The sequence below is a fragment of the Balaenoptera musculus genome, chromosome 15 (genome assembly GCF_009873245.2).
Source record: "Balaenoptera musculus isolate JJ_BM4_2016_0621 chromosome 15, mBalMus1.pri.v3, whole genome shotgun sequence".
NCBI lineage: Eukaryota > Metazoa > Chordata > Mammalia > Artiodactyla > Balaenopteridae > Balaenoptera > Balaenoptera musculus.
This window is the reverse complement of record NC_045799.1, coordinates 23,488,766-23,511,689: the sequence shown is the minus strand read 5'-3', so window position 1 is coordinate 23,511,689 and position 22,924 is coordinate 23,488,766. Positions and strand designations below refer to the sequence as shown.

Sequence of the window (22,924 nt, the reverse complement as noted above, 5' to 3'; positions counted from 1 at the left end):
TCATTTAACTTTGATCCTTTACTCTTGGTTTTCAAGTTCTGTCTGAGAAGTCAGTTTTATATTTCTTATTTTCAAGTCCTTGTACTTGTTGGGATCAGGAGGAGGGAAGGTTCCTCCTCCTTGGAACCCCCAAGTACCAACAAGAAATCTGATGGAGGAAGGTGAACTCTGCGGAGCCCGAGCGTTCAGTGGGGCATATCGCTGGACTGTTCCTGCATTCTCTCACTGCCTCTGTTGAGAACCTACTATGTACCAGGCAAAGTTGAGTGTTAGGGATATAATGGTGAGTAAGGCAGACTCTGCCTCTGCTCTCATGGAGCTTGATCTTATGTTAGAGACAGATATTAATTAAATCATCCCGTTATGTTTAATTACAAACCAGGATAAGTGCTCCAAAGGAGAGCAAGTGATATAACATAGCACCTGCGACACAGGGACCAGATTCAGAGTGTAGAGTTGGGGAAGGCTTCCCTGAGAAGTAACTTGCAGGGAACAAAGGACTTAGAAAGGTGGGAAGGAAGATGGAGGGCTGGTCTGAGGAGGGCGGAGGATTGTGTGTGAGGCTGCAGGCTGCTTGAGGAACAGGCACTGCATGGTCTTCCTCTTTCTGCACTCTGGCTCCAGGGTCCAGATGGTGCTCAGTAGAGGTTGGTGCACAGCCTAGAAAGGCTATGGGCAGGCCGGGGTAAGCACAGGGCCTACCTGGAGGGGCTGGCTCTTGTCAGAGGTGCAGGGCTCTGGAATGGCCCCTCCCCAAATGCCAGAGCTTAAGGGAGTGGCTTGGGGAAGAACAAATATCTTTCTATAGAGAAATTTCTGCTCTCAGAAGCAAGACAGCTTTTTAGATATTGAACTAATTGTAGTCAAGTTTGTTAGTACCTGGACATTTTACATTAAGTACTTAGAAAATAAAATCAGAGTGTTCTGTGCTACTGATGATAGGAATCAATATGAAGCAGATCAGAATTTATGGAGACAAAAATAGACCTTTTCAAGTCCCTTTAGATTCTCATTTTTCTTAACAGAAGGCTAAAACACCAGGCTTTCTGATTTTCAACATGGGAAAGCCTTATAAAGATGGGGCGGTAACACTGAGAAAGGTGGGTCCTTCCAAGCCGGCTAGACTATAGAGCTGCACGAATGCAGTAGTCACTAGCTATGTGTGGCTATTTAAATTAATTAAAATGGAATAAAATTTAAATTCAGTTCCTCAGTTGCACTAGCCACATTTTAAGTACTCAGTGGCTATATTAGACAACACGGACATAGCCCATTTCCGTCATTGCAGAAAGTTCTGTTGGACCGCACTGCTCTACAGCATTTGAGCTTTGTCCTAGGAGTAATACTTTGCAGAGAGGGTGATGAGTCAGTGTTGCCTGAAATGGCCCTCCCTCCCCGTCCCCCATGAGTGGTTAGGTGGGATAAAGTGCTGAAATTCTTGCTGACATTCTTGCATATCAAGTGTTGAGAACTCACCGGGTCCTCTCTCTTCTGCCTACAGTGTTGGAGAGCTGGCTGGACTACACTGGGGAGCTGGAGCCCCCGGAGCCTCTGGCCAGGCTTCCGCAGCTCAAGCACTGCATCAAGCAGCTGCTGACGGACCTGGGCAAGGTGCAACAGATCGCACTCTGCTGCTCAACATGAAACTGGGCACCCCACACTAATGGGGCCACAATCCTGGGGCACCTGCAGGAGGAGCTTCACATATTTAAATAAATAAACCTAGCATGCCGAATGCACGTGACACCGACTGACTTCAGGGATCTGGGCAGGGGTGTGATGGACTTGGACAAAGAGGCCGTTTTGGCTGCTGGAAGGGAGGGCACTCTGATCTCGAAGCCTACCAAGAAGGTAGCAAATAGACTCTTGGGATTCCCTTCTTCTGTGCACATTGTTGAATGGAGAGTGAGTCTTTTTGCACAAACTTCACTTGAAATCGTGCCACTGATGATAAATGGAATGAGAGCCAAAAAAGTTTAGTCGGAAACAGTTGTAAATTCAACTTGCAGCTTATTTAATTGACTTCTCTGTCAGGTTGGGGCACATGCCAAGCCTTCTGGTTTTCTGCCTGGCATGGATTTAGGCAGCAGGCATCATTTTCGTTTTTCCAGCTTCGTGGGAATGTTGTGACTTCACCATTCTGTGGAGGTTGGGAAGGAGCAGAGGCCTTGGTGCCCTGCCTTCTTAGAACTCTTCACTTTCTCACCACCTCTCTTGCATGACTTCATGGTACCGGGGACAAGTTTTGTATGCTTTCACCCCAGAATTGGCTGGGTTGTGTCTTTTGTAGCAGAACCCATACAGCCTGTGGAAGAACTAGAATCTCACTGTAATAAGAATCTAGGAGGAATTCCAAACTGAAGCAGGCAGGGTCTGGAACCCAAAGGACAGCATTTTCTACCCACTTCTTGACAGCTTACCAGTTCTATTTAATGTCCAAAAAATGGTTCCCCCAAATTTGAACTCTCACTGTAAAGATTTGTTACAAAGAATGTGGTTTGGGGAATTACCTTACTTTGTATTGTTGTAAACAAACCAGATTCTACATCTGCTGCCGCTTTTCTCCTTCCCCGAAGGGTATATGTTCAGTAGTTGGCATTTTCAGAATTGTTTTAATATACTTTAACACTTTAAATTTCCTGTTCGTATTATTTTGTGAGATCAAGGTGATTTTATGCTGCTTAAGGTCCAGGTACAGTTTGTACCTTTTGAGACAATATTTGTTACTCTTCCAGGTTACGGTTCCACGTGTAATTGTTTTGTTTTTCCTTACTAGGCAAAGTTAAAGAAAATGTTCCATGCTTTGAGGAGTGACCCATTTTACCATTTAGTTTTCCTATCACTAAAGGCAAAAATCAAAGCACATCTATCCATTAACACTCACAAGTTAATTATGGGTTTATGAATCTGTAATGTTATATGCTGCAAATATTTACTATGTAAACGTGAAGTAGCCAATATCTCAATAGCAATGACAGTATCTCCGGTGACCTTTGGGATGGTTAGGCTTTAAGGTACAGGTCATTGCAGTCACAAAGCCCTCTGTACCAAGATTTGTTTCAGGGTATGCTTTGTCTAGTAATTTAACTCACCATTTGATATAAAATGAATTTAGGACAAGTTGACCTGCTGTAGCTCATCCATCAGAGGGAATACATGTGGCTATGACATCTGTAGTAAAGCTGACACAATTCCTCTGTAAGAGGTTGTTTCCCATTGCTAATGTTGGTGTTTCTGGTGTGGGAAGAAATGCTCAAGGAGTATGCATGGCATCTGTGTTTTGCATAATTTATCAGACGGCCACATTATAAGAACTGTGTGAAGCTTGTCTGAAAGGGGAAGAAACAGGATGATTTTCTGTAGCCACAACTGTGAGGTATGGTGACTTATTAGATTACTGATTTTTCTTTCCTGAAAACACATTTGAGCATAACTTCTGGGGAAGCTGTAACTTTAAGGGAGTCAATCTCATGTCTTTTTCAAGATGAAATAAGAAACTGAGTTACCCTGATTTTGCGAAGTGGCCATTATTGGGTTTAATGTATGCTTTTTGTAAAGGAAATAATCCCATTTCACTCATTGTGACCTTTGTCCTTAGGGAAGCAGGGGGTGACTCCAAGTTCTGATAAACCCCAGTGTGCTTCCCTAATTTAAAGCCATGTTGAGGGGCTCCATCCCCAATTCCTGGGTCACGTTGAATTAACCCCAGGCTGGAGCACTGGAAACTGTTATTTGCAAATATTACTGTTACCATTTAGAAATATGTACACTACCTAAGTTTTCTTTTGAGAAAAACTATCCACCTATAAAAAAAATTGCCTTGACAAAAGCAGTTCTGGTTTGACTAATCATTTTGTTTAAGTGATGAGTGTATGCAAGGTGGACCCTTGATGAGCCAACATTGCACTGTGGATACATATCTATGTTTACGCGCTATTAGAACAGAAGGCGCTGTATATAGAAATGTTGCTTTGAAGCAATATTTGCAAAACATGCAAACTTCTGTATCTGTATTTGGAAAAAATAAAACAGGTTTTTGTTGCTACGTTTCAGTCATTTGTTATAGTTACCCTATTTTTCTTTCATATAAATTTATTTTTTTTTATATTTATTTTTAGCTGCATTGGGTCTTCGTTGCTGCATGCAGGCTTTCTCTAGTTGTGGTGAGTGGGGGCTACTCTTTGTTGCGGTGCACGGGCTTCTCACTGCGGTGGCTTCTCTTGTTGCAGAGCATGGGCTCTAGGCATGCAGGCTTCAGTAGTTGTGGCACACAGGCTCAGTAGCTGTGGCTCGCGGGCTCCAGAGCGCAGGCTCAGTAGCTGTGGCACACGGTCTTAGTTGCTCCGTGGCATGTGGGATCTTCCCGGACCAGGGCTTGAACCTATCTCTCCTGCATTGGCAGGCAGATTCTTATTAACGACTGCACCACCAGGGAAGTCCCATCTACCCTGTTTTTAATGTGCATTAATTTTCTATAAACATTACCTTTTAAAGGAAGTCTGCTTTTACATTCTAAATAGATGTATCTTCTGCAGGGAGGCAGATGCAGGCTTAAACCCAAAATCCCAAGGAAGTATGCAAAATACTTTTGAATTCATTTAAGTGTCTTTAATATTCAAAAGTAAAATGCCCCACACCACCCTCTAGCCCAGTCTGGCTCATGCTTTGTGATGTGAGCTGCAGGACTATTCAAATTTTTTTTTTTTTAAATTTTTTAATTTATTTTTGGCTGTTTTGGGTCTTCGTTGCTGTGCATGGGCTTTCTCTAGTTGCAGCGAGCGGGAGCCACTCTTCATTGCGGTGAGTGGGCTTCTCATTGCGGTGGCCTCTCCTGCTGCAGAGCACAGGCTCTAGGTGCACGGGCCTCAGCAGTTGTGTCACGCAGGCCCAGCAGTTCGTGGCGCACGGGCCCAGTTGCTCCACGGCATGTGGGATCCTCCCAGACCAGGGCTCGAACCCGTGTCCCCTGCACCGGCAGGCAGATTCTCAACCACTGTGCCACCAGGGAAGTCCCGACTATTCAATTTTTGATTGTTGAAAGCAGTGCAGGGAAAATAGGTCTGGCCTGCCTTATATTAAAAGATGGGACCCACTGCAATTAGGACCCTTCTGAGGCCAAGCCAAACGGCCTATGAACCCCAATCAGCTCCTTCCTGGGTGTGCGGAAGACTCAAGGAATGGAGTAGGCTCTAAGGTTATATTGCAGAGCTTCCCTATTACTTGCCACATTGCTTCTTCCCTCCTAAACAATTATGCTTATTAAAAAAGTTAAGGGAGGCAGTTGGAGAGACATTAAAGTGAGTAGCAATCCATTAGTTCACACCAGATATGCTCCTTAAATCTTTCAAGAGCCTTAAAATTTGGTAAGAAAGGCGAGTATGGAGGCTTAAACCAGAGCTCACAAACAAGAACTAGCCTATCTCTGTAAACATCTGCACTAAACACTTACTAAAATAGCCCTATAACTTGGGCCTTTGGGGAAGTCTGTTCCCAAAGGGCAGGCTGATGGAGCAAGTTGGTGGCAGCATTGGTATAGCAATAGCCAGTTAAATAAGCACTAGTAGAGCCAGCTATTTGCCGGCACGACCCACCGCCATCTACAAGACAACAGAACACTGTCATCTGTTCTCTTAGGTAGGAAAACAAGCTCAAATTCTAGCTAGTGAGAGGTAGGGGCGACGATGGAACACAGGCTGCTTGCTGGAGCCCTCATTACGTAGACTCCAACAAAACAAAGGAAACCCAAGTGGGGCGCTGGGGAACGCGCAGGAAAAATATTTCCCAGATGTGGCGGCCCAGGCCTAACCAACACATAATGATCCCACAAAAGCCAACGATGGCCAAGTGAATGAGAAACAAAGGCTTTATTCTCATGGGCTCCCAAGTTGGTTTCGTCACCAGCCAGAAAGGAGGTTGGAAATAGGCTCGGGAAAATAAGCACGGTAAAGGACGAACGAAATGGACACACGAGACTGCAGGAACTGCCAAAACTCGTTTGTCATTAACGCGTAATGGGGAGCCAGGCTCAGGGCCTCGGATCTGATCATGGCTCTAGTCCAGAGAGCGCCCGGGCCCGGCCGCCCGCAGCTCTGCCGCTCAGCCGGTGATGCGCACGTCCGTGCGGCGGCGAAGCCGCCGGGCCCGCGCTGCCTCGGGCAGGATGGCGAGCAGCTGCTCCTGCACCAGCATCTCCACGATCTGCTCCTTCGTACGGATGTCGGGCCGCAGCCACTGGCGGGAGAGCTCCCGCAGCTGTCGGAACGCCTCCCGCGGGCCTGCCGCGTCCTGGTAGCGGAACTGCCGGAATCGCTGGCGGAACGTCTCCGGGCCGGGCCGGGAGCCGGCAGGGCCTGGGGGGGATCGCGGAGCGGCTTCGGCAAGCGGCGCGGAGGCCAGGGGTGCGGGCCCGAGGGGCAGCTCCAGGGCGGCGGCGGCCGCCGCGGGAGACGTAGGATTCGCTTCGGGGGCCGCGGCGTTGAGGCTGGACGACTCGGGGGCAGGCGGTGGGGTCTCAGGAGTCGAGGAGGAGCCCATGGAATTACGCTCCGGGCCTGAGCTCAGGCCGGCCCCTTCCTCTTTCCCCGACAGTGGCGCGAGGCTCTCGGTTACTGACAAGCTTGGCTCACTCGCCGCCATGACTCCAGCTCCGGACGTCACTCTTTGTCCGGCAGCTCTGGGCGCAGCACTGCGTCTGTGAGAGGGCGGAGTGAAGAGGGAGACGTTTCCGCTAAAGGGCGGAGCCCGCGCGACCCTGAGGGAGAGGGGCGGTGGGGACCCCCAGCCTACCAGCGCCAGCAAAGCGCCTGGGGCGGCCGGAAGTGGGCGTCCCGGCTGGCTTCTCTATGGTGAGCTCGGCGCGCGAGCGTCCGGAAGCTGAGTCCGGGCTCCCGGAAGCGGCGCCCCCTCGCGTTCCTGAGTCTCGGCAGGAGGCTGTGGCTGCCGCAGGCCCGCCGGCCAGTTGAAGCGTGCAATGGCTGGCTCCGGCTGGTGGCGCCTGCGAGCACCAGTTCGAGGAGGAGGAGAAGTCGAAGAGTCGGAGGAGGAGCCAGAGGAGGGGTCGGAGGAGGAGTCGGTGCCGGAGCCGCCGCTCAAGCGCAAGCCCAAGCGCAAGCCCAAGCCTAAGGAGAAGGGGCCCAGACGGGTCCCTATCCGCCTAGATCGCTTCGGCTTGCAGGTGACCTGCGTCTGCCCCTGCGTGCGCGCCTCCTTACTTGACCCTGATTAGGATGATGGCGAACCAATGGCTCCCGGGGGCTGGCGCCCGGCGGGTGGCGGGAGCGGGACGGCTGTCGGGTGCTGGAGGAGGGCCCAACTCGGGAAAGTTCTCTCGCTCACTCAAAAGAGGAGGGCAGTACACCCGCCTTGTGGCGAGGATGACACAAGATAACGTGTGTAAGATCTTCAACACACGTAGTAAAAGTTGCCCTTTTCATGGCACAAAGTAAATGCTCAAGAACTTTTTGCCATTACGATTTTTTTTCTTGGCGTGGCCTCTGAAACCAAGGGACAGGTGGCTCTGTGGGTTTTGCTTTTAATTTCAGGATTACTAAATAGACTAAATGCGTAGCCTCATATAGTGGCCACTAGCCACATATGCTTACTGAGCCCTTGGCATGTGGCTAGTGGGAATTGGGATGTGATGTAATGTAAAATACAGCCAGGACTTAGTATGAAAAAAAAATGTAAAATATCTCAATAATTTTTTATATTGGTTACATGTTGGATTGGTAGTATTTTGCATATATTGGGTCAAATAAAATATATCATTAAGCTTAATTTCACGTGTGTCATTTACTTTTAAATGTGGCTACTAGAAAATTTTACATTACGTATATGGTTTTCATTATACATACGTTGAACGGTAAAACTGTGCTACCCTATTGGAGTCAGGCTGCCTTTGTGGAATCCCCGAAGGGTTTATTTGCCTTAGGCCAGAGTTGCTGAGGGGATTAAATAGTGAAGACTTTGGAAAGAAAGGGCTTTTAAAATGTTTGTCTTCATTAAGTAAATTGCTGTCTCTGAGCTACAGTTTAATTATCTGTAAAATGTGGATGTACTAGAACTAACCTCATTAGTAGTTATGAGAATTCAGTGAGATGATGCAGATAAAAGCATGTAGCTCTGACAGCCCTTTGGTAAGTGATATTCTTTTTGACAACTGGCTCAGAAATATGTTTTGTATGTGTTTTACAGACTGGGAAACTAAGGGAGAGACAGGGGTCCCTTATGAAGATTTTGTATAACCCTTGCAGTACCTTTGATTTCTATGCAGAATGAGTGGGCCTCTTTAACAGCCATCAACATACCAGTGGCCCTGATGTAAAACTTGCCTCCCCCACAGGATGTGCTCTTGTAAATGGGTTGAAGTAGATCCTCACAGAACAGTTTCCACAGCCTGAAAACCTTGAAAGTCATCACAATGGGTCTTTAATGTTTTTAGTTAGTAATATGTAAAAATTGAGAGATTTCACGTGCAAATCTGGATTTCCAGTTTTTCTTGAAAAAGTGGACAAGCTGGCTGCACTGGACCCACCCACATTCCTGCCAGTTAACAATTAGCTGGAGCTGAGCCTCCTTCCTTTAGACAGATACTCTGTTCCAGTCAGGCTCAATCCCCACCCACCATTCCCTATTGTTCTCTGAAACAGAATGCTGTTTCATGTTACATTAACATTCAGAAGAGTTCATTTACTATTGCTCTCAGGTTGTCCTTTTCCTTAGAGCCAGTATTTTTCCCTATTTTCTTTTCAAAGGTGGGAAAACAGGGGCCTAGAGTATGTGATACCTACCAGCTTCAAACCTTTCCTTCCTCTGCCAGGCCCCTTGGCAGTTGGGTTTGCTGCCCTGAGAACCAACAGTCCTATTTCCTGTGTTGTAATAGGCAGGTGGTATCCAGGGCTAAGGGAGCCCACCAAACCCTGCTGTAAGGATGAGGGGTCCTGGAAGTCTTCACTCAGGAGGGGACATTAAGCCTAGACTCAAGAAAAAGGGTGGAGTTAGGGGCATTCCAGGTAGAAGGCACTGTCTGTACCAAGGCACAGAGTGAATGGGAGCAAAGCTTTGTGGAAACTGCAGGCTGAGGTGAGGTCTGGGGAAGGGATAAGAGCTGAGGTTGGAAGGTCAATTAGAGGTTAAATCATAAAGAGCCTAGAATTCCATGTTGAAAAATTGAATCCTTGTCCTCTTGCAGAAGGGAACGAACTCTTGTGGTACTGGGAATCATGAGTGTTAGAGCTCTAGCCCATTTCTTCCATCCCTATTGGAATCACAGAACATTAGAGATAGAAGGAGACATCTTAGAGTTCTACTAGAATTGTAGAATATTAGAATGGAAGGGACCTCAGAGATTAAATCCAAAATCAGTTTCAGTTATAAGCCCCCAAAATCTATTTTAAAAAAAATAATACCTCTTCCTAGAAGAAGGATGCACTTACATACTTCTGCATACAATTTCAGGTAATTTCAGATAGCCTTGAACCCATCCGGAGGGCTCAGGTTAAGTTTAAAATATATATTTACATGCATTCCATTCTCCTGAATTTTACAGATTAAGAAATCAAGATACCAAGAGGCAAAGGACTGGTCCGAAATCAAAAACCTAGTAAGTGTTTCCAGGAGGACAAAATTCTTTTGACTTCCTAGTCCAATGCTCTTATCATATTAGACATTTTTATTAGCACTAGGTTGGGAGCTCCCATGGGAATGGATGATAAATCATTCATCTCATATCATTTAGCTTCCAACACAAGGCCTGACTCCCAGCTGACACTCAGTAAATGTTGATTAAAGAGGACAAGCAGTGGATTGCAGACCATGCCTGTGAAAGGAGAGCTCCAATAATGATTTCCAGACTCTTTCAGACAGATTTTGTTGTCTTTTGATGGCACATTGTTGGGGGTTGTGGAACAGAAGCCTAGATACTATTTTTTTAAAAGCTTTTTATTTGGAAGTAATCATAGATGCACAGAAAATTGCAAAAAGAGTGCAGACTTCACTTAGTTTTCCCTGGTGGTAATAACTATAGTACAATATCAAAACCAGGGAATTGACATTGATATAATCCACAGAGTTTATTCAGTTTTCACCAGTTTTATATGTGCTTATTTGCGTAAGTATGTAGGCCCATGCAATTTTGTCACGTGTAGATTAGTGCAACGATACCACCATAAATATCTAGAAATGTTTGATCATCACAAAGGTCCCTCATGCTGCTGCTTTATAATTACACCCATTCCTTTCCCATACGCTGTATCCCCAACCGCAGGTAACACTAATCTATTCTCCATCTCTTTAATTTTTTTCATTTCAAAAATGTTGTATAAATGGAATCATTTACTATGTAACTTTTGGGGATTGGCTTTTTTTCACTCAGAATAATTCCCGGGAGATTCTTCCAGGTTTTTGTGTGTATCAATAGTTTGTTCATTTTTATTGCTGAGTCATAATCCATGGTGTGGATGTACCATGGTGTGTTTAGCCAGTCACCTGTTGAAGGACATTTGAGTTATTTGCAATTTGGGGCTATCACAAATAAACCTGCTATGAATTCTTTTATAATATGGCCTTAGGTAAGTCATATACTCTTTCTGAGCCTGGGGATAATAACACACAGAATGGCTCTGAAGAGTCAATGAGAGAATATATGTAAAATAACCAGTACCAGGTCTAGTATTATTTAGATGTTCTTTAACTTCTTACATCAATGTTTTATAATTTTCAGCATACAGAACCTGCATACATTTTGTTATACCTAAGTATTTCATGTTTTTAGTGCTACTATAAATGGTATTGTTTAAAATTTTTTGATTTTTAATTGTTTGGTAGTATATAAAAATACAGTTGAATTTTGTTTAGTAACTTGTGTCCTTCATTAAACCAGGAAACTCAGCCCCACTGGGGTTGTTTCTTCAAGTTTTTACTACCCTCACTCCCAAAATCCACTTGGCGTTATTTGCTTTTCAGATTCTGAAGTTGGTTGCTGTTTGTATTTTGTCCAGAGTTTTTAGTTGTAACGGATGAGGGAGAGAGGCTGTAATGGGATTACTCCATCTTGGTTGCCACTGGAATTCATTATTTATTCTGATACTCAAATTATCTCAGATTTGACCAGTGGGAGCCCCTTCAGGCTGACTTCTGTGTCCTTTTGATACGTCTCCATCATTTTTTGAGTATTTTCTTACTTTCTAGCATATCTTATACCTTCTCTGTCTCAGCTCAGGATTCAGTCATTTCTCCAAGAAACCCTTGTTCTTTTAGTGGAGAATGGTGTTTAGAAACCAAGATTTGGGCAGTGGGTTTGTTCATTGCTGTTGGAATGGTCACTGCTCCTAGGCTCTCTCATGGACAGAGGGAGGGTATATATGTAGGTATATACGGTAAGTGCATGTACATTTATATCTGTTTATTTCTACATCTATCTATATATATTGAAATCCATGAGTTCACACCAACACATTCAACTCCAGTCCAACACCACAGGGTTTATTCTAGTTTTCTCTCTTTCTATACATTTAATTCCCTTCTTTGACAGAGGGAAACCTGGCTCTCACGATCTTCTTTGACCAGCCCTCCTGAATGTAACCAGTCTCCTGTTGTTGCATGCTAACCCTGTCCCCCACCACCATGCCCTCACCCCAGTCCCCTCACCCTGCTCAGGGCTCCAGCACCTTGTGCTACCCCACCACAGCCTCCCTCTACCCCCAGACAGATGCCTGCTATGCCTGGCCTCACCTAATGGCTTCTAAACAGAATCATTCAGGAAGGGTGGGGGAAGGGGAATGAAACCGTACCTCGAAACCTCACACCTTAGATGGGACTCAAACCCAGTTGCACCTCAGATGGGACGTGAACCCACAATCTCTGGCTTAGGAGGGTACTCGAACCCACAGTCTCCCAGCTGAAACCGCACACCTGGGCTCGGAACATAAGGAAGCTCAGGTTCTTTACATCTCAGCACAGAAGGAATTCAACAAGAGGCAAAGTGATAGGCAGAAAGTAGATTTATTAATATAGGATGGTTGTGGAGGATACAAGTGGGCAGGGAAGAGGGATCTGCCCCAAGAATTAAGTGGGCTACATTTTTATAATCAAAGGAAAAATGAGGACGGGGAGAAGACCACCTTTGTCCTCTTCCTTTGTAAAGATGTAGCAGGAAAATGGGGCACAAGAGGATGGTCACGTCCCAGGTCTTGGGTGAGTTCCTGGGACAGGCCACCAAGTGAGGGTCCTTGGCCTCGCACAGGAAAGAATTCAAGAGCGAGCCATAGTAAAGTGAAAGCAGAGACACACATTCCATAGGCAGAATGCGGTTCGTCTTAAAAGGCGAGAGCGGCCCTGGGAGAAACACTCCACAGAGTGTGGGTCATCTCAGAAGGTAAGAGTGGCCCAGAAATATGGGGTGCTTAGTTTTTATGGTCTGGGTAATTTCATAGGCTAACAAATGGGAGGATTATTCCAACTATTCTGGGGAAGGGGTGGGAATTTCCAGGAATTGGGCCACTGCCCACTTTTTGGCCTATTATGGTTAGCCTCGGAACTGTCATGGTGCCTGTGGGTGTGTCATTTAGCATACACTAATGTAATACAATAAGTGTATAATGAGGCTCAAGGTCTAGTGGAAGTTGAATCTTCCGCCATCTTGGGCCTAATTGGTTCTAACCAGTTTTTGTCGTATCCTCAACAGCTATGTCATTCTTTTCAAGGTTGTGCCCTGCCCCCTTCCCTCCTGTCTCAGCAACATACTTTTTTTTTAAACTTAAGAAACAATTGTGGGGCTTCCCTAAGTGGCGCAGTGGTTGAGAATCTGCCTGCCAATGCAGGGGACATGGGTTCGAGCCCTGGTCTGGGAAGATCCCACATGCCGCGGAGCGGCTGGGCCCGTGAGCCACAGCTACTGAGCCTGCGTGTCTGGAGCCTGTGCTCCCCAACAAGAGAGGCCGCGATAGTGAGAGGCCCGTGCACCGCGATGAAGAGTGGCCCCTGCTTGCCACAACTAGAGAAGGCCCTCGCACAGAAACGAAGACCCAACACAGCCATAAATAAATAAATAAATAAATAAATAAATAAATAAATAAATAAACCCAAAGTTAAAAAAAAAAAAATTGTGGTAAAATACACAAAACATACAATTTACCATTTTAACCATCTTTAAGTGTACAGTTCAGTGACATTAAGTACATTCACATTGTCCTGTAACTGTCACTACCATTCATCTCCAGCACATTTTCATCTTCTCCAACTGAAGCTCTGAACCCATTAAACAATGACTCCCCATTCCTGCCTCCTTCCAGCCCCTGGTAACCACCATTCTACTGTCTCTATGAATTTGACTTTTGTAGGTACCTCATACAATATTTGTGCTTTTGTGTCTTATTTTACTTAATGTTTTCAAGGTTCATCCACATTGTAGCATGTATCAGAATTTCCTTCCTTTTTAAGGCCAGTTTTCCACTATATATATGGCACATTTTGTTTGTTTATTCATTTGTCAATGGACATTTGGGTTGTTTCTCCCTTTCGTTTTTGGTTTTTTTAAAATAAATTATTTATTTATTTATTTATTTATTTATTTTTGGCTGTGTTGGGTCGTCGTTGCTGCGCCTGGGCTTTTCTCTAGTTGTGGCGAGCGAGGGCTACTCTTTTTTTTTTTAATTTTATTTATTTATTTACTTTTGGCTGCATTGGGTCTTCGTTGGGTTGCACGGGCTTCTCATTGCAGTGGCTTCTCTTGTTGTGGAGCACGGGCTCTAGGCTCGAGGGCTTTAGTTGTTGTGGCTCTCGGGCTCTAGAGCACAGGCTCAGTTGTAGCACACGGGCTTAGTTGCTCCCCGGCATGTGGGATCTTTCCGGACCAGGGCTCGAACCCGTGTCCCCCGCATTGGCCGGCGGATTTTTAACCACTGCGCCACCCGGGAAGCCCGAGGGCTACTCTTTGTTGCGGTGCGCGGGCTTCTCATTGTGGTGCCTTCTTTTGTTGTGGAGCACAGGCTCTAGGTGCACGGGCTTCAGTAGTTATGGCTCAGGGGCTCTAGAGCGCAGGCTCAGTAGTTGTGGCACACGGGCTTAGCTGCTCTGCGGCATGTGGGATCTTCCCGGACCAGGGCTCGAACCCGTATCCCCTGCATTGGCAGGTGGATTCTTAACCACTGTGCCACCAGGGAAGTCCCTGTTTCTCCCTTTTGACTATTGTTTATAAAGCTGCTATGGACCATGGTGTACAGAAATCTCTTTGAGTCCCCTCTGTCAATTCCTTTGAGTATATACTTGTTACCCGAAAAACTGGGTTCGCCTCTTGGTGAGTATCGAGCCAAAAGACACAACCAAGCCAAAAATCCGGAGAAGGAAGGATTTATTATTACTTACAGTAAGTAAGGAGACCACTGGGGATCTTTCCCAAAGCAGTGTCTCCTCAAACAGCAAAATCGGGCAAGTTTTAAACCACGGGCACATGCATATTCATGAAGGGGTTTGGGCGGTCAACAGAGTCCAAGCTTTAGTTGATTGAAGTCACGAGGGTCAGAAAAGGTCAACATCATCATCCCTTAGGTTCCAGTTGATGTAATGGTAAAGCGTTTCAGGCTAATCTTTACCACTGAAACAGAATTGGGAATCTTTACAACTGATTTATAATCTTTGCTGTTGTTACATCTTGTGCCTAATGCTGAGACCTGTTCAAGGACAAGCCTTGTGGCCAGGCTTAGATCACAAAATGTCTTAGGTCAAAAATTATGTCTCTTATGTCAAGAAAGCCATGCCTGGTTCTCTTTCTCTGGGGACCCCCTACCCTATCTTCTTACATACCCAGAAGTGGAATTGCTGGATCATATGGTAATTCTATGTTTAATTTTTTGAGGAACCACCTTCTGTTTTCCACAGCAGCGCCACCATTTTACATCCCCACCAACAATGCACACGGGTTCCAATATCTCCTCATCCTTGCCAACACTTGTTATTTTGCATTATTTTTTAAAATGTGAGATGTTAAATAGAAAATTTTAAGGTAAGTTACCAGTGATCAAGAAATTCAGATTTTCAACAGATTTAGTAATCCTGTAATTTCATTTACACGCACCACATACTGCATACATCATTCCAGGGGGCCAGCTGTGCTCATGGTGAAGAGGAAGCAGGTTCCTCTTGCTAATGAGGTGGTTTGGATAAAAAGCCCCAGGCTATTCCATTTGTGTGTGTATGTGTATGTGTGTGTGTGTTTAATTTTTTATTATGAAGTCTAAGAGGCTTGCTCTGGTCTCTCTACTGACTATTAACTTCTTTTTGATAACCTTTTTTATCATATATTTTTGATCTTGGGATGAAGGTCTATTTTATCTTCTGATGTTTTGATGAGCTGAAGAAGATAACTGGTCTAGGGTGCTCAACCTAACCCTCTGTAGGTAATTATGTTTGCAACTAACTCTTATTGTTAGTAATTCTCATTCTTGATAAACCAGTGTAAATTCAGTAGCCTAGATACTTCATCATCTTTTTGCCTTTTTCTCCTTTCACTGATTTCTATTCAGTTGCAGCCCTCCTAGTTCCCAGTTTCAATGAACCTGTTTCTACTGTGGCGCTCTACCAGTAGCTCTGTGTTCCTTATTGTACTGCACTGATTTTGTTTTATTACTTAAAAACTGATTCAGTCATTTGAATAGGTGAGATGTATATACATATAGATAGACAGATAGATAGTACAAAATTCAAAAGTCAGAAAGAGAGTAATTGGGACTTCCCTGGTGGTGCAGTGGTTAAGAATCCGCCCGCCAATGCAGGGGACACGGGTTCAATCCCTTGTCCGGGAAGATCCCACATGCCGGGGAGCAACTAAGCCTGTGTGCCACAACTACTGAGCCGGCACGTCACAACTACTGAAGCCTGCGTGCCCTAGAGCCCGCGTTCCACAACAAGTGAAGCCACCGCAATGAGAAGCCTGTGCACCGCAACAAAGAGTAGCCCCCGCTCGCCGCAACTAGAGAAAGCCCGCGCGCAGAAACGAAGACCCAATGCAGCCAAAATAAATAAACAAGTAAATAAATAAATAAAATAAATTTAAAAGTTCACACTGACCTTTAAAAAAAAAGATAATTGTTATACTTCTGCTTTTCTTCATCCTTTCCTATCCAGTTTTAATTATTATTGTTAGTTCCCTTTATATCTTTAAATGTGCTTAGACATCTGTTTCTAGGTTTATCAGATTTAAAAGGTATCTTAAGATTTACAGCTATAAAAGTTGAAGAAACCCATGTGCTTAACCCTCTCACTTTCTTGCCCTCTGTGTCTCCATACTTGTTAGCTATATTATTTCTTGGTTCCCTTTTAATTGTTCATTTCCAACTCCTTCACTTGCTTTTTGCAATCTTATCCTCTGTATTCAGCAAGGCTCGCTTCCTTGTTGATGTTTCTGAAATTACCTTCACTTCTGAGGTTTTTTTTTTTTTTAATACTTTCTTTCCTGAGCTCTGCCAGTGCCATCTCCTCCAGTTGCTTCATCATCTCTTCTTTGAACTGTAGCATCCTTGCTTTGATCTCTTGCTTTAAAATTCATTAAGCCCTTTGAGTCCTTTGTTGTTCATGATTATCATCTGTTTCATGTTAATTTTTTTTTTTTTTTTGGTGAGTGCCTTTTATCTAACATTTGTTTTCCTTGTTCCCTGCCTCCCCCCCCTCCCACTTTTCTGTAATATATTTATATAGGTCTGGTGCTATTTATTTTTTTACTATAAATCCCCTTCAAGTGAAGTGAGTTCTTCCTGGTCAAGCTATTTGTTGGAGTTGTGCATGGAGAGGGGACTAGAGTAGAATTCCAGGCTGGCAGGAAGTCCTTTAAGGTCATTAGCGAAGCTCCTTAGGACAAGGGTTTTGTGTGAGTGAATTGTTTTAGTTTTTTCCTCTTCCCGGCAGATGGAGCTTGGCAGAGGCAGTGTTGCAAAGATGGCATGTCTGTGTGTTTCCCTAGTCCATGCCCTGCTTCTCCTTGGTGCCAGTGGTACCAGGGAGGCTCCCAGAGCCAGCCCTTACATCACAGTCCCAGTGTTCAACAGAAGGTGTTGTTGGTTTTGCCTTCAAGGTGCATGACCTTCTCTGGAGGACTCGGAGCTCTGCCAGCTCTCTTCCCCTGAGACCTCAGTCCCAGGCCTTCTCTATTGACTTGAACCCTCTGTGTCTTTTCGGCACTTGCCATTTCTTCATTGACACGATGGGTTCCTACTCTGAACACCTTTGCCAGAGGGCTTGTTCTGCCACTGGATTGCTCAGCCCAGAAATGCTGGCAAGTGAATGCCTTTAGGAGTAGCCCTTAACCAATGGGACAGCTCTGAGGGGTAGGGGAGCAAAATTTGCCACCCCAAAATGTGTCTCTTTGGCATTAAGATTAATTTAACCTGATTATTTTTAAGAAACAGAAACCTCAGGAAGTCTTTCTTTTTACCTCCCCCTTAGCTGCCTAGAGAATTTAGATAAAGGGCCTGCTCCTGGAATAGAGCTAATGCCAGAGATACCTGCAGAGAATATGAGCTGAGTGTGGTAGGGGAAACGTGCAGGACCTTAGTGATTAGAGTGTATTGTGTGTCCCATTGTCTCTGCGTGGCCCAGGAAACATTTGTTTACCAAATATTTGTTTTTTTCTATCTCCGTGTAAAATTGCCTTCCTCTCCTTTGAAGTCCCAAACCACAACCCCCAACATCCTCTTTCGGTTTTAGCTGAAGAAGCTGAAATTTAAGGTGAGGATTTTGGCCATTTTGGCAAATTACTCAGTTTTCCCAGGTCTCTCCCAAGTATACATGTTATTAAACTTTTGTTTGGTTTTTCTCCTGTTAATCTCCTGTTAATTGTCTCATGTCAGTTTAATTCTTAGACCAGCCAGAAGAACCTAAAAGGGTACAGAAGAGGAAAATTTCTTCCTCCCTGACAGAGGCACGCTAAGCCCGTTGGAGCCCCAAATGCCAACAAGAATGACATGTTCGTTAATGTGTGTGCCTCTCTGAAAAATTGTTTTTAATGTATGAAGAAGAGCAGATGATTCTTCTCCTTAGTCATCTAACATAACAAATTATATTTATGCATTCTCTATTGACCATCCTTGCATTCCTGGAATGATATGCTATTTTAAAGTGTGCTATTGAATTTCATTTGCTTAATATTTTATTTAAGATTTTTAAAACAATATTCATAGTGAAATGAATCTCTAGCTTTCTCTTTTTATGCTACCTTTATCAGGTTTTAGTATCAGTATTCTCCTTGCTTAATAAATAGAATTTGATAGTTTTCCTTCTTTTTATGCTCTGGAACAGTTTAAGAAACATCAGGATTATCGGACATTGCCTGTGAAAACTTCAGGACCTGGTACTCTTTTCTTTTTTGGTGGTAGTGGTGTTGAGAAAGCTCTTTTACAACTTTCTCTATTTCTCCTATGAAAATTAGTCTATTAGATGTTTTTTATTTGGGTCACTTTGGTAAATTATTTTTTTCTAGAAAATGACTCATAAAATCCCAGTATTTAAGTGTTGACAACTAATTCAAAAATTTTTGAAAACTCTGTCAAAACTTGCCAGCAGGCTAGATATGGCCTGTAGACTACCATTTTGCAACCCCTGATTATAGTCAGAGGATTTTAGACCTGAAAGAGGCCATATAGATCCTATACCAGGGATTGCAAATAGGTAACATGCTCACAGGTAACACAGTTGTGTGAGGTGAGGACTTTGGTGAATTGGAGAGCCCATTCCCCAACTAAAGATAAGAAAGTTAAGTTTTCACAATATTTTAACCAAAACACCATGTGGATCAAATAAAGCAGTCTGCAAGCTCAGTTTGGCCCATGGGTGGCTTGTTCGTGGCCTCTGCCAGTTTAACCCCACTTCCTGCCATACCTCCTGGGCGTCTCACTTTCCAGCCACATCTTATGCTCCCTGAACAAGCTCTGCCCTTTCTGCATGTATGTTTATAGCTTTATTCTAGTGAGACGACCACAGCTGGCAACAGATGAAGTTGGGAGTGTCTCCTTTTGAGGTTCCATCAGGTTTTTGGTTCTACCTACTGGCATCCTCTAATGCCCCTCATTAGCCTGGTCCTCTCCATATCACTTGGATCCTGAGGCAACTCAGGGGCAACTCAGGGGACTGATGGGACACCCCCCTGTCCATATCTACCTCCTACTGTCTGTTTTGCTTTCCCCACGTCCAGCAGTCGTTTCTCTCTGAAACCCTCTAAACATTTGTAGGGGATCTTCGTATATTTTCTTCCTCAAGACTAGGTCTGGGGTTGGGGAGGCAAAAACTCCACGCTGCTTCTCTCTCTTTCTCTCTTTTTCTGAAACTTTTTCTTCCTCTGTTTATTCCTGAGTTCTTTACATCTCTTCTCCAGGTAAGGGGGAAAAACCAGTTCTATCTCTTCTCACCTCTGTAAGTGATTAGTGTCTCACCCCAGGAGTGGCGGCCTTTGAATTTAGTAATTTAGAGCCTGAGTATTTCTTCCCAGCTGTCCAGCTGTCCTCACCGTATTCAGTACCCTTCCATTTGGCTATCAGTTTGGGGGTGCTTAGCCGGATAAGAATGGCACATCAGACGGTAACTTGAAATCACAGTTTTTCACTGAGGATTCTAGTACAAGAGCAAGTTGGGATTATCAGCTGCCATCTTTGATCTAGTAGAAAAAATTACTTTATAACCTATATACTTCACTTTTGGAAAGACCTCAGAGTCATTGAGTTCCAGTCACCAAATACCTTTTAACACTTGGCACCCCATTTGGTTGAGGACTTCCAGTTTGCTGAGTGTTCCTGATTTGCTGGTTTAACAAGATTTATAGGATAGTGCCAGGCACCTACACTCCAGGGTCATCTCCAATTTCTAAGCCTCAGAGTGGTCCCCAGGCTGAGGTTTTGGATGTCCCCACCCCAAGCCCAGAAGCCTCCTACTGTCTTTAAGCTGGCCCTGTGACTCTGGCAGTCATTTAGCTACTTTGAGCCTTAGCCTCATGCAGGGAGTGGGTGTGAAGTCCCTCACCTTATAATAGTTGTGAGGATTAACTAAGATAATACCTATGAGTGTGCACTAAATGTTAGATTCCCAGATTCCAGTTACTTCCCACTGCCCTCTCTTCCTTCCAGACTCTTCCAGTGTGACATAAGGAGGTTCTGAGAATAGATTCATTAGAACGAGGCTTCCAGCCACTGTTGGTTGGGGATGAGGAATGGAGAGGAGCTCTTACCTTGCCACTGAGGGAAACTTTGTGTCCAGTATAACTGGATTCTTGGGGAAAGACATGTGGTCCTACCCTTGAAAGGCAAAGGGGCTGTTGTGCCATTTGCCAACTCAGGAACCATGAAGAGATACATGGTGTCCCATTCCTGGCAGATCCTGAAGAAGGAATTGGTGAGGAGTGTCAAGGGCCCCGGGAGGGAACAGTGGAAGACTGAACAAACAGGTACTTAGAGGAAAGGAGAGGCAGGTGTAGGAGGCGGCCTCGGATAAACGTGGCCACCCTGTACCTTTTGGAGTCACAAAGGAAAGAGTTCCAGATCAGGCTTCAGAAAGACTGAATTCTGACCCCTGCCCTGTAGCCTACTCTGCCCTTGGCATTGGCTACACTTTGAGCCCCTGAGAACTGCTCTGTACTCACCCTTCTTGCTATTAGGAGAGTCAGAGAGAATAAGGCCCAGCATCAGGGTAGAGTAATAGGTTAAACTTATGGACTCTGGAGCCAGACTTCCTGGGTTTAAATCCCTATCACCTATTAGTGGCTAATATTAGTATTAGGCAAGTTACTTGATTTGCTGTGCCTGTTTTCTCTTCTGTAAAGGGTGATGATAACAGTACCTACTACACTGATTTATTATTGAGGATTAAATAAGTCAATACATATAATAGGCTTAGAGTAGAGCCTGACAATGGCAAATTGTATTCAATAAATATTAATTTTATTAATAAAGCTTTTCCCCATATTTCCTTTAGATATATAATTTTTAAAAAATATTATAGTTACAGGTAAAGCGCCTCACCATCTCACTCCCTTTCTCCTCACTGGCAACCACTTTCCTGAGATCGATATGTACCCTTCCTGTCTATATTTAAAAATTTTTATTATATCTGTGTGTATCCATAAGCAACTGCAGTATGCGGCACATTTTAAAAAATGGTATCATAAGTGACATCTCATTTCACCTTTTTTCCACTCAAAATTATGTGAGCTTTACCCACATTGACACACACTCTAGTGCCATGTCCAGTCCCGTGACTCTACCAGATGTATTTTTCTTATTTGTCCCTAAAACGTCTTTTACAGCTTGTTATTATGAACCAGGAGCCAATCAAGGTTCATATTTTGCATTTGTTTGTATGTCTCTCTCTTTTTTTTTTTTATAAATTTATTTAGTTAATTTATTTATTTGGCTGCGTTGGGTCTTTGTTGCTGTGCATGGGCTTTCTCTAGTTGCGGCGAGCGAGGGCTACTCTTCGTTGTGGTGTGTGGGCTTCTCATTGTGGTGGCTTCTCTTGTGGCGGAGCACGGGCTCTAGGTGCGTGGGGCTTCAGTAGTTGTGGCTCGCAGGCTCTAGCGCGCAGGCTCAGTAGTTGTGGCGCACGGGCTTAGTTGCTCTGCGACATGTGGGATCTTCCCAGACCAGGGCTCAAACCTGTGTCCCTTGCGTTGGCAGGTGGATTCTTAACCACTGCGCCACCAGGGAAGCCCTTGCAACTGATTTTTTTTTTTTTTTTTTTTTTTTGCAACTGATTTTTTGAAGAAACTGGGTTAGATGGCTTGTAGATTGTTTTACATTCTCGATTTGTCTCTTTGGTGTTGAACTTGTTTCCCTGTCCCTTATACTTACTTGGCAGGTAGAGGGTGACTGCCCGTACTCCTCAATTCATATTGGGATGGAGAGGCTGATTTGTTCTCAGCTCCAACTCCAAATTCCCAGGGAAAAGATAGGATGGCTTATCTTGGATTAGGTGTTATATTAGTTTTCTTTTGACAGCTGTACCACAATTTAGTGGCTTAAAACAACACACATTGGGACTTCCCTGGTGGTCCAGTGGTTAAGACTCCGTGCTTCCAGTGCAGGGGGCATGGGTTCGATCCCTGGTTGGGGAATTAATATCCTGCATGCTGCACAGCGTGGCCAAAAAATAAATTAGAACAAACAAACAAACACACATTATCTTCTGGAGGCTAGAAGTCTGGCACGGGTTAAAATCCAGGTGTTAGCTGGGCTGTGTTCCTTTCTCGAGGGTGGAGGGAAGAATTCATTTCCTTGACTTTCTATCTTCTACAGACCACCCACATTCCTTGGCTCATGGCCCTTTCTCTGCCTTCAAAGCCAGCATTGTTGCATCTCTCTGACCATTCTTCCCTCAGATGCATCTGATTCCATCATGCAGGCTCTTCACATCACCCCTCACCGCGTGCCGTTACTTGTGCCCATTATTTTCTGGACCAAAGTGAAGGACTTGACAGTTAACTAAAGCTGTGCTGGGGAATGTTTTAACAGGCTCCTGGGGAGGGAGATGCCCCCATTTGTAGTAGTTGCCAGTTTCTGTGGCATAAATACTCCCACCATGGCCAATTTCAAGCTACCAATATGATTTCAACAGGCTTGAAAACTTCCTAAAGATGTAACTATGGTTCCAGCAACGACACTGCATTTAATCCTATTACATTTCACCTTGTTCAGCACTATCCAGCCTGCTGTTGACTGTTGAAAACAGATGGTTTCCACGGATCTTGTTTGTTTTGTTTCCACAGGGGCTGTACCAGCTCACCATGGATATCATTATGATGAACCGAGTGTGTAGAATGTTCCGCCAAGGCCTCAGGGGATTTCGGGAATATCAGATCATTGAGACTGCTCACAGAAAGCACCCTATCTTCTCTTTCTGGGATGTAAGCTGCTGGGCTTAGCAGGTTTATACACGGTTTAAAGGGGTCCAATAA

At 44.5% G+C, this 22,924-nt stretch overlaps 3 protein-coding genes across 8 annotated transcripts in view; 2 read left to right on the top strand and 1 right to left on the bottom strand.

The window, feature by feature from the left end:
- The window catches only part of PHF20 (PHD finger protein 20), a 138,386-nt gene extending 134,341 nt beyond the window's left edge, over positions 1-4,045 (top strand). For all 6 annotated transcript variants that reach the window (XM_036824328.1, XM_036824327.1, XM_036824323.1 and 3 more), the window contains one exon: positions 1,502-4,045. In XM_036824328.1, the coding sequence (XP_036680223.1) occupies positions 1,502-1,644 (143 nt within the window). In that variant the 3' untranslated portion in view covers positions 1,645-4,045. The remainder of the gene's footprint in view (positions 1-1,501) is intronic.
- Positions 4,046-5,845: 1,800 nt separating this feature from the next.
- SCAND1 (SCAN domain containing 1) lies at positions 5,846-6,785 on the bottom strand. The gene has a single exon (XM_036824331.1). It carries the CDS (start codon positions 6,634-6,636, stop codon positions 6,097-6,099), a length of 540 nt encoding a protein of 179 aa, XP_036680226.1. The 5' UTR covers positions 6,637-6,785; the 3' UTR covers positions 5,846-6,096.
- Positions 6,786-6,934: 149 nt separating this feature from the next.
- CNBD2 (cyclic nucleotide binding domain containing 2) overlaps positions 6,935-22,924 on the top strand; it is a 61,626-nt gene continuing 45,636 nt past the window's right edge. The window contains exons 1-3 of the mRNA XM_036824330.1: positions 6,935-7,174; positions 9,548-9,601; positions 22,736-22,873. Coding sequence (XP_036680225.1) covers positions 6,971-7,174; positions 9,548-9,601; positions 22,736-22,873 — 396 coding nt within the window. The 5' untranslated portion in view covers positions 6,935-6,970. The remainder of the gene's footprint in view (positions 7,175-9,547; positions 9,602-22,735; positions 22,874-22,924) is intronic.